This window comes from Pantherophis guttatus, chromosome 6 (genome assembly GCF_059756535.1).
Source record: "Pantherophis guttatus breed Tessera chromosome 6, ASM5975653v1, whole genome shotgun sequence".
Classification (NCBI taxonomy): Eukaryota; Metazoa; Chordata; class Lepidosauria; order Squamata; family Colubridae; genus Pantherophis; species Pantherophis guttatus.
In genome coordinates, this window is record NC_142068.1 from 8,454,022 (window position 1) to 8,465,847 (window position 11,826).

General features: G+C 45.4%; 1 protein-coding gene across 1 annotated transcript in view; it reads right to left on the reverse strand.

Annotated features, from left to right (window-relative positions):
• Positions 1-10,451, reverse strand: part of CHRD (chordin) — a 66,462-nt gene extending 56,011 nt beyond the window's left edge. Inside the window, exons 1-3 of the mRNA XM_087872479.1 lie at positions 10,067-10,451; positions 4,921-5,024; positions 1,836-1,962 (exon numbers count right to left, since the gene is read on the reverse strand). Coding sequence (XP_087728605.1) covers positions 1,836-1,962; positions 4,921-5,024; positions 10,067-10,226 — 391 coding nt within the window. The 5' untranslated portion in view covers positions 10,227-10,451. The remainder of the gene's footprint in view (positions 1-1,835; positions 1,963-4,920; positions 5,025-10,066) is intronic.
• Positions 10,452-11,826: the final 1,375 nt, after the last annotated feature.

Genomic DNA, 11,826 nt, shown 5'->3' on the forward strand with positions numbered 1-11,826 from the left:
AAGGAAGGAAGGAAGGAAGAAAAAAGAAAGAAAGGAAGGAAGGAAGGAAAGAAAGAAAGAAGGAAAGAAAGAAGAAAGGAAAGAAAGAGAAAAAGGAAAGGAAAGAAAGAAAGAGAAAAACGAAAGGAAAGAAAGAAAGAGAAAAAGGAAAGGAAAGGAAAGGAAGGAAGGAAGGAAGGAAGGAAGGAAGGAAGGAAGGAAGAAAGAAAGAAAGAAAGAAAGAAAGAAAGAAAGAAAGAAAGAAAGAAAGAAAGAAGAGCCTTGGTGGCGCAGCAGACTAAAGCACCGTTAAGTAACACCAGCTGCCTGCAATTACTGCAAGTTCAAATCTCACCAGGCTCAAGGTTGACTCAGCCTTCTATCCTTTCCAGATAGGTAAAATGAGGACCCGGATTGTGGGGGCAATAAGCTGACTTCGTATAAAAAAGAACACCGCTTGGGGGATGGGGGGGGGCGAAAGCCCTACTAAGCCGGTATATACAAAAGTATGAAGGCTATTGCTTAACGCATTGTAAGCCGCCCTGAGTCTCCAGAGAAGGGCAGCATATTAATCGAAGAAAGAAAGAAAGAAAGAAAGAAAGAAAGAAAGAAAGAAAGAAAGAAAGAAAGAAAGAAAGAAAGAAAGAAAGAAAGAAAGAAAGAGTGTAGGGACTTGGCAATTAGAATGAAACAAAGAGTAGAGCTGATGGCTGGGTTCACACAGCATGCTTAACCAGGTCAGACTTGGTGGGTGAATTCACCCAACATGCCATGCCATGGTTAGCTTTAACAAAGCTTACTTCTTCGTCTCTTTCATTTTATTTTCCTCTTTCTAGTTTAGCTGGCAACACAGAGTTAGTAAAGAGAAAGCTTCTAGTCCTCATGAATCCCTGCCGAAGAAACTGGCGTCAGATGGACCAGGCGCAGGGGCAGAGATGGTAAGATGGTGGAAGGGATGCAGCTCTTACCACTAGGCTCAGATAGAGGGGCTCAGGCTGGGCACAGAGGCGGTAGAGCTTTGTTCCTCAGTTCCAAGTGGTTGGAAACTCGGAACTATAATAAAGGTAAAGGTTTCCCTTGTCCGACTCTTTAGGGCACAGTGCTTTGAATGGTCACAAAATAAGGCCATCCGTTAAGTGAGGATCACCACTGTAAACTAAGAAAACTAAGATCATGGCATCCGGCCCTCTCAATTCCTGGCAAATAGATGGGGAAGAAATAGAGGTAGTGACAAATTTTATTTTCCTGGGCTCCAAGATCACCGCAGATGGGGATTGCAGCCCAGAAATTAAAAGATGCTTGCTCCTGGGGAGGAAAGCCATGGCAAATCTAGACAGCATACTAAAAAGCAGAGACATCACCCTGCCAACAAAAGTGCGTATAGTCAAGGCGATGGTTTTCCCAGTTGCAATGCATGGCTGTGAAAGTTGGACCATAAGGAAGGCTGAGCACCAAAGAATTGAGGCCTTTGAACTCTGGTGGCTGGAGAAGACTCCTGCGAGTCCCTTGGACTGCAAGGCCATCAAACCGGTCAGTCCTAGAGAAGATCAACCCTGACTGCTCTTTAGAAGGCCAGATCCTGAAGATGAAACTCCAATACTTTGGCCACCTAATGAGAAGGAAGGACTCCCTGGAGAAGAGCCTAATGCTGGGAAAGACTGAGGGCAAAAGAAGAAGGGGACGGCAGAGAACGAGGTGGCTGGATGGAGTCACTGAAGCAGTCGGCATGAGCTTAAATGGACTCCAGAGGATGGTAGAAGACAGGAAGGCCTGGAGGAAGGTTGTCCATGGGGTCGCAATTGGTCGGACACAACTTCACAACTAACAACAACAACAACAATCTGTAATTGACTTACCTTTGGGGCAGGATTTGCAACATTGTCCTGGAAGCACAATAGCATCAGCACAAGGAAGTTTGGGGCAGCTATGCTTAATGTTCTTACAGCTGACTTTGCCAGCCGGTTTCCCTCTCCGATTCCTCTGCTGGAGGAGGAGAAAAAAAAAAATAGAAAATTCTTACAATAGATTATATTCCAATTTTGGATGAATCCGTAGCACTTTTGTGTTTTATTAGAGACGATGCAGCACCTTCCCACCCAGGCCAAATCCCCCTGTCGTTTTGCATTGAATGCTACAATTACTTATCATCCATATTTTGCCTGATTTATGAATGTGGGCATCAACTTTTGGCAGCCAAATAGATCCATTAAATTATTTTCACACTGGTCTTCCAAATCCTATTCCTTCAAAGTGTGGAAGGAAGCAATTTTGAATTGTTCTCGATATACAAAGGAGAGATAATCCTCAACATACGACAGATAATCCTCGACATACAACTGTTCATTCAGTGTCTGAAGTTACCACGGCACTGAAAAAAGTGACTTATGACCATATTTCACACTTACGTCTTGAGAATTGCAGCATTCCCCCATAGTCATCTGATCAAAAGTCGGATGTTTGGCAACTGACTCACATTTACGACGGATGCATGTGTGTCATGTGGTCCCTTTTTACGACCATCTGACACGCAAACTCAATGGGAAAAAACAGATTCACTTAAAAACACTGTTACTTGCTTATCAGCTGCAGCGATTCACTTGGCAGCTGTGACGAGAAAGATTGTAAAATGAGGAAAAACGCACTTAACAACCGTCTTTACTTAGCAACGGAAATTTTGGTGATGAAATGTTGCTCGCATGGCCCCAGGACATTGCAACTGTCATAAATAGGAACCAGTTAGTTGCCAAGCAGCTGAATTTTGATCACATGACCATGGGATGCTCTAATGTTTTTTAAGTGTGAAAAACGGTTGTAAATCCCTTTTTTTAGTTCCGTTATAACTTCGGTCACCAGGTTGTAAGTTGAGGGCTACTTGCTGTTAGCACCAATCCTTAAAGCAGTGTTTCTCAACCTTGGTAGCTTGAAGATGGGTGGACTTCAACTCCCAGAATCCCCCAGCCAGTGCTGCTGGCTGGGGGATTCTGGGAGTTGAAGTCCACCCATCTTCAAGCTTCCAAGGTTGAGAAACACTGCCTTAAAGGAACCCATGTAAGATTCTATTTATAAAATGTACGTACAGTGGTGGCCAAAATTGTGGAAGCCTTTTGGGGAAAGTGTATTTTCTAAAACTAGCTAATAACACCACTTTTTTGGGGGAGTGGTACCATAAAATTATATATCAATGGAAAGGTAATTTAATCAAGGATATAATGCAATAACTTTTAGGAAGGATTTGCTATTAGAATAGCAGTTACAGGATAAAGAAGAAAAGTGAAACACATAGAAAAAACGTGATATACAAAAATGATCACCATGTCGGTTAATAGTTGGGTAAACTTTAGCATGAATTACAGCCTTACAACGTCTTCCCATGGAGTGAACCAAGTCTTTTAGTTCTGCAGCTGCTATAATGTTATAATGCCAAAATTGTAGAAACCTTGGGGAAAGTGTATTTTTGTGATTTGATGGCTTATAACACCACTTTTTTGGGGGGAGTTTCAAGATAATCATATTCCACTGCTGGAATGGCCTGGGAATAGCTCAGACCTTAACCCAATTGAAAATCGATGGAGCCGACTAAAGAAACTTGTTAGTCAGAAGCGACCCAGCAATAAAACCCAGTTAATCGAAGCCATTATTCAATCTTGGTTTCACATTAGAATAGCTGCAGAACTAAAAGACTTGGTTCACTCCACGGGAAGACGTTATAAGGCCGTAATTCATGCTAAAGGTTATCCAACGAAGTATTAACAGACATGGTGATAATTTTTGGCTTATCATACCATTGCCTAGAACAGAGGTCTTCAAACTTGGCAGCTTTCAGATTTGTGGACTTCAACTCCCAAAATATCTCGTTTTTTCTATGGTGATAATTTTTGTATATCTCGTGTTTTCTACGTGCTTCTCTTTTCTTCTTTATACCGTAACTGCTATTCTAATAGTAAATCCTTCATAAAAGTTATTGCATTACATTCTTGATTAAATTATCTTTCCATTGATATATAATTTTATGGTACTTCTCAAAAAAAAAAAGTGGTGTTATTAGCTAGTTTTAAAAAATATATACTTTTCCCAAAAGGTTTCCACAATTTTGGCCACTACTGTATTTAATATTACATGTCTTGACAGCTGCAAGAATTATTTTTCCACCGTACTGGAAAAATGAGGAAACACCTACGGAAGAAGATGTAATTTAAAAAAAATACTAGATTGCGCAGAAATGGACAGATTGACATTAAAAATAAAAGGAAAAGAAGATACAGAATATTTTCGAACATGAGACTTGTTTTATAAATGGTTGGATAATAGAGGTAGAAATTAGGAGCCGGGAAAATATTATTATGTAAGCAAATGGATCCAGACAATACGCTATTCACAAAGCACTTATGTATGTAAACTGAAAATGTATAAACTGTTTTTAAAAATGAACCAATTGTCAAGCATCCGAATGTAAATCAAATGGCCATGGAGATGCTGCAATGGTCATAAGTGTGAAAAATGATCATCAGACAACTTTTTATCCAGTGGCGTTGTAACTTCTAAATGGTCACTAAACGAACTATTGTAAGTCAAGGACTGCTTGTATCAGAATCCCTCATTTCCCAGAAACCTGGGAAATCTGGCTAATTGAGCCTTGATAGTACAGTGGTCTAAGCACCCTGTTATTAACACAGCTGCCTGCAATTTACTGCTGGTTCGAATCTCGCCAAGGCTCAAGGTTGACTCAGCCTTCCATCCTTTCTAAGGTAGGTGAAATGAGGACCCAGTTTGTGGGGGCAATAAGCTGACTTTGTATAAATATACAAAAGAATGAAGGCTATTGCTTAGCGCATTGTAAGCCGCCCTGAGTCTCCGGAGAAGGGCGGCATATAAATCAAATTTTAAAAAAAATAATAATTCAACCGCACCTGCCTTTTAACCTGGCTCTACAATGACACTTACTGGTTCGCAGGTGCACACTACACAGTGCATAATGCCAAAGGGTTCCCCTAAATCAGGATGCCAGGTATCCTCCAAGGTGTAGAACCGGCCACCGAAATAACATCCTGCAAAGAAAAAGGAATTTTGAATGCTCCAGAACAGGGGTCTCCAACCTTGGCAACTTTATTAAGCCTGGCGGACTTCAACTCCCAGAATTCCCCAGCCAGCTGCTTCAGAAAACAGTGCATTGAACTGGCTGCCATGTTTTTTTCCCTCATCTGTGGAGTGAGTTGCTGCTTATCATACCATTGCCTAGAACAGAGGTCTTCAAACTTGGCAGCTTTAAGACTTGCGGACTTCAACTCCCAGAATTCTCCAGCCAGCATAGCTGGCTGGAGAATTCTGGGAGTTGAAGTCCACAAGTCTTAAAGCTGCCAAGTTTGAGGACCTCTGACCTAGAACATTGGTGTCAAAGTCGATTTCATCGAGGGCCGCATCGGGGTTGTGTTTGACCTCATGAGGGGACGTGGCCAGCTTGACGTCACTCATGTCGGGGACGCCTGTGGTGGCTCGAGCGCTCCCAGCGAAAACGGGCTCCTGAGCTCCGTTTTCTCTGTCAGAAGCATCACTGGCTGGTCCTTTGCTGTTTTTCCAGGGCGACCCTGCGGGCCAGAACTAAGCACCCCGCAGGCTGGATCCAGCCCCCCGGCCTTGAGTTTGACACCCGTGGCCTAGACTGTGGGCCTTTATCCTGTCCCCCTCAAGGTCCTTCCCACACACTCTTACATCATTCCCATCCCATCCCATCCCTTCCCAAGTCCTTTGAGAGAAGGGCGGCATATAAATACGTGTAAATAAATAAATAAATAAATAAATAAATAAATAAATAAATAAATAGTTAGTTAGTTCCAAACTGGAAAGGAGACAACTTGCTTGCTTCTTTATTCTTATCCCACTCTTGCCCCCCTCCTCCATTACACTGAGCTAAAGGCTTAGCCATTGCTGCATTTATCTAAACGACTTTACTTTATGTATTGTGCAAAGAATGCAGTGTGAAACTGGCCCATTTAGTCTGGGACAGAGAGGTCACCAACCTTGGCAACTTTAAGCCTGGCGGACTTCAACTCCCAGAATTCCCCGGGCAGCAAAGAGAATTCTGGGAGTTGAAGTCCGCCAGGCTTAAAGTTGCCAAGGTTGGAGACCCCTGTTCTAGGATGAAGCAGATGATGTGAACCCAGAAAATTGTTTTTTATTTTTTAGTTTGTCAAGCATATATAAGATAACAGGTAAAAGTATAAACATAATTTGAATACATGAAAAGAGTAAGAGTAAAAAGGGACATTAGGACAGGGACGGTAGGCAGGCTGGTGCGCTTATGCAGGCCCCTTACAGACCTCTTAGGAATGGGGTGAGGTCTACAGTAGACAGTTTAATTTAACAGGTTAAATCTCTGCAGCCGGAGCTTGCTCTGGATACACGTAACATCACCAAGAATCATTCCGATGAACAAAGCAAAAAATAAGAAACTAAAGAATTGACACGTGTGGAATACCCAAGATAAGCAAGTGGGGAATGAGGGGAGGAGGAAGGAGAACCTGTATTCACCTACATGATTTCAACCACCGAAGGAAGGGGACCCCATATCCATCTCTCTCTCTCTCCCCACCCCCCGCTTTAATTCCAAAAATCTGTCCCAACGTTGCCTCGGGAGTCCCTTTCCCCCTAAACGGCAGATCTAACAGAACTCGGAAGGTGCGGCCGCGCCTCCTTGGAGTTCTTCACACGTTCAGAAACACGCCGTCGAGTGGGAAAAGACGGGAGAGGGTTGCGCTGCCGAGCAGAATACAGAATAGCAAGAGTTGGAAGGGGCCTTGAAGGTCTTCTAGTCCAACCTTTCCTGCTCAAGCAGGAAACCGTTATACATTTCAGATATTTAAACGGTGGTCCAATCTCTTCTTTAAAAGCCTCCAGTGTTTGGAGCAGCCCCAACTTCTGGTGGCAGGTCGTTCTACTGATTAAATATTCAAACTGTCCAGGAATTTTTCCCCTATTTATTTATTTATTTATTATTAGTTTTAATTATTTAATTAATTAAATTAATTAAATAAATTATTAAATAAATTATTAAATAAATTAATAATTAAATTTATTTAATTATTTAATTAATAATTATTATTATTATTAATAATAATTATTTATTTGTTTGTTTGTTTGATTTATATGCCGCCCTTCTCCGGAGACTCAGGACATCTTACAATGCTTTTAAGCAATAGCCTTCATACTTTTGTATATACCTACTTAGTAGGGCTTTCGCCCCCCCCCCCCAGCAGTGTTCTTTTTTTATATACAAAGTCAGCTTATTGCCCCCACAATCCGGGTCCTCATTTTACCTACCTCGGAAGGATGGAAGGCTGAGTCAACCTTGAGCCTGGTGAGAATTGAACTCGCAGTAATTGCAGGCAGCTGGCAGCTAAGTGCTACTTTTTAACAGTAGTTTAGTCCGTTGCACCACCAGGCTCCTTATTTTCTAGGTTTCATGGATCTCTCTTTAGTGATCGTCTATCCTTTATTTCTTGTCCTGCCTCCCGGTGCTTTGGAGAATAGGTGGGCGCTGGGCTCCCTCCTCTTTGTAACAGCCCCTTCAATATTGCATCCGACGGCCACCGGTTTGCCGCTCCCCCCCCCGCCCGCACTCCGGCGCCTCCCCTCCCCCCATCTCTGCCTCCCGGGATGTTCCCAGCTCCCGGGGTTCCCTAGTACAGGTCTCCTGCGTGAATAGGGGTTGGACTAGATGATCTCCAAGGTCCCTTCCAACTCTACTGTTACTGAGCCTGTAGTACAGTGGACTAAAGCACTGTTATTAACATCTGCTGCTTGCAATTACTGCAAGTTCGAATCTCACCAGGCTCAAGGCTGACTCAGCCTTCCATCCTTTCTAAGGTAGGTAAATTGAGGACCCGGTTTGTGGGGGCAATAAGCTGACTTTGTATAAACATACAAAAGTATGAAGACTATTGCTTAACGCATTGTAAGCCGCCCTGAGTCTCCGGAGAAGGGCGGCATATAAATTAAAGCAAAAAAACAAAAACAAAAAAACCCCTGAGTTCTCGCCCTTCCAATGCATGCGACCACCGACCTATAATAACCACCCCTCCGAGATTGGCGGGGCTCCAAGGGCCAGTGGGGTCCTGGAGAGAGAGGGGGTGACCCCCCCAAGTTCCCCCACGGGTCTGCCCTTCCCCTCACCCTCCCCCGACGTGGCTACGGAACTGATCGAGTGCAGCGACCGGGAATGTGCTCAAGGGCCGTTGAAGCCAGCTGGAGTCGGTTCGAGTCCCGCCAGACTCGCCAAGAGAGAGACCCGGATCCGCCCTTAGAGGAGGCATCTCCTCTGGGGGACACGATAGCAATCTTCCATACTTGGGGGGGGGGTGCCACAAAAAAGAGGGGGTCAAGCTATTCTCCAAAAGCATCTGAAGGCTGGACTAGAAGCCACGGATGGCAATCATTCAAGGAGAGAAGCAACTTAGAACTAAGGAGGAATTCCCCAAGAGCAAGATTTGTAGGGACCAAATCTTTTTTTTTTCCTCCCCTTTTATCTTTGCTGTCACACCTGAAGGCAGGACCAGGAGTAAAGGATGGATACTGATCAAAACAGAGGTCCAGCCTAGAACGAAGGAGAAATGTCCTGACAGGGAGAACAATTAACCAGTGGAACGACTTGCCTCCAGAAGTTGTGAATGCTCCAACACTGGAAGTTTTTACGAAGAGGTTGGATAATTTATCTGGAATGGTAGATAGGGGTTCTTGTCTGACCAGTGGGGTTGGATTAGAAAAACCTCCAAGGTCCTTTCTAACTCTGTCATTCTATCTTGTATTCTTTTCTCTTCTTTCTTTTCTTTTTTTTCTGTTTAAAACGTTGATTAGTTGATAAAATAAAACGCAAAAAAAATGCAAAAGGGGCCTGGTGGCTCAGCAGACTGATAGCATCGTGATTAACACCAGCTGTCTGCAATTACTGTAAGTTCGAATCTCGCCAGGCTCAAGGTTGACTCAGCCTTCCATCCTTTCTAAGGTAGGTAAATTGAGGACCCGGTTTGTGAGGGCAATAAGCTGACTTTGTATAAAATATACAAAAGTATGAAGGCTATTGCTTAACGCATTGTAATCCGCCCTGAATCTCCGGAGAAGGGCGGCATATAAATCAAATTAAAAAAAAGAAAAAGCAAATAGGAGGAAAAACAGAGGAGGAAAGGGGGAAGGGAGAAGGATAGAGAAGAAGGGAAAAAGAAAGAAAAGGCACTGAATGGATGAATGATAAAATGAAAGGAAGAGAAAAAGGGGTGTTAAATAAAAGTAAAAAGTAATTTGAAATGACACCAGAAATATATTTTGTATACAGTTAAAACCACTGCACATCTGATATCAGGGGTTAAAACCTGGGGTTTTAAAATTGAATTGAGCCGAATTCATTTAATAATTTTAAACTATTTTAACTGATGTTGTCTTGTGTTTCAATAGGCTGTACACCGCCCTGAGCCCTTCGGGGAGAAGGGCGGTATAGAAATAGAATTATTCTATTCTAAATTATTCTATTAATGGAAATGTCAATATATTTATGTTTGTTTGTTTTTTTAATTTGATTTATATGCCGCCCTTCTCCGAAGACTCAGGGCGGCTTACAATGTGCTCAGCAATAGCCTTCATCCTTTTTGTGTATATTTATACAAAGTCAGCTTATTGCCCCCACAAACTGGGTCCTCATTTCACCTACCTTAGAAAGGATGGAAGGCTGAGTCAACCTTGAGCCTTGGCGAGATTCGAACCCTGCAATAATGCAGGCAGTTGGTCTTAATAACCAGCTTAATAACAGGGTGCCTTAAACCCCTGTACTACCAAGGCTCTTAAACTCAATAAACTTTTAAACTCAATAAAGTTTCTTTGGAAAAAAAAAAAGAAAGAAAAAAGAGAAGAAGGGGAAAAAGACCAAAATAAAAAATAAAAAAACGGCATGGACGTCCGACAGGCATTCTTGTCTGATCAGGGTTGGACTAGAAGACCTCCCGAGGTCCCTTCCGAAACTCTGTTTCTTATTCTCATTCATAGGCGTCAAAAATCCCGTCCGGGAAGAAGGAAGAAACTCGCTCCCTCTTCCAGGCAGCCCTACCTTGCGCTCCTTTGGAAGGCAGCGGCTCCGTCGACTCGGGCTGGATGAGCAGGAGGGTCTTGGCGGGTCCCACGGGCGACCCCGGGCCCGGCCACGCGAGGGCGAAGGGCGGCAGCAGCAATAGCAGCAGCGGCCGCAGCTGTGAGCCCGAGAGGCTCATCTCGGTGGAGGCGATCGCGGATCCCGGAGCGAATCACCGCCCCCTCTGGACCAGCCCCGGATCCCGTCGGGGTTTTTATAGGCTCCCGGCATCGGCTGAGCCGAACGGAGGGCGATTTCTTGAGCAAACAAAGGCGAGGATGGATTGCAGATCGCAGCCCCAGCGGGGGGGGGGGGGGGGGCGGGAGTGTGGGTGGGGGGGGGGCTTTCTGTACGCTGGAGGGATGGAGAAGAGGGGGTCGGGGAGTCCCTCCTGCCACCTACGCCCCTTCCCCCCCTCCCCAGGGGATGAAGCCCATGCAGGGGGACCCCCGAGGGTCTCCATCACAGCCTAGGGTGGGAAGGGGCGGGAGAAAGAAGCCCCCTCCCCAAAACCCCAAATGTCCTTCTGTGGCCTTCCTTCACTCCTCAGCCCCCCAGCCCCCCAAACGGCTGGCTGGGCCACCCCCCCACCTTTCCCCCCCACCCCCAGACCATCACTGACCCCCAAGCCGGTGGCGGGTGGGGGGAGGCAAGCGTGGGGGGGAGCTGTCTGTACGCTGGAGGGATGGAGAAGAGGGGGAGTCAGGGAGCCCCTCCTCTTACCTCCATCCCTTCCCCCCCAGCGGACGAAGCCCATGCAGGGGGACCCCAAGGGTCCCCATCACAGCCTAGGGTGGGAAGGGGCAGGAGAAAGAAGCCCCCTCCCCAAAACCCCAAACATCCTTCTGTGGCCTTCCTTCACTCCCCAGCCACCACCCCCCCGAACAGCTGGCCTGGCGACCCACTTCCCCTCCGCCTTCCCCCCACCCCCCAATTCCTCGCCACCGACCCCCAAGCTGGCCCAGAGGGAAAGCCGTGGTGCCCCTAGAGACGTAGATGTGACAGGGAGCCTTCCCGTAATACTTTCGGAGACCCCACTTCTGCCTGCCCAGTTTGCACCCCCCAAAAAAGCGCTTTATTCCAAGCCGTTCAAAAAAGTGCTTAAAATGGACTAGGGAGACCCCCATTTCTTCCACCCATCATGCTTCCTATATGCCACCACCACCCCTTGCCAAAATGAAAAGTTTGGGTCCCACCAGAAAGTGGGGGCTTATCTCCCCCTTTCCAGCCCCTACTGAATAAATTGCCCATTCCTCCAGAAGGGGGTTCCTTCGTAAGGCTCCCCACCACCACCTGTGCATCAAAGTAATATATGAAATCAGGCTGCTAATCCCACATTCTGATATAACTCGGTATGAGTATGAACTTTCAGCCATCCTGTTTCCTCTCCCAGTTCAGCTCCCAGTTCCAAACTGGGGTGTCCCAAATCTGTAGCCTTCTGTCTCCCTGCATTGACCTAATACACAGTTTTCCCCAAGAGAATTGGGTTGGGTTCGGGGATGATGGACACTGTAATAATCCATCACATCTGCAGAGCCCACAGAACCCTAGCACTCCATCCATGCCCCTTTTCGCCCTTCTGAAATTGGCAGGTGGGCCCCAAATGTTTGTTGGCCTTTAGGATCGGGTGCAGACAGAGGATCTGTTTGCCTTGCCTGGAAGCTTCTTGAGATGCAACCTGAGGTTGAGGATGGTGACCGAAGTTTGGTGTTTTGTCTGGAACATCAAATAGCAACGGT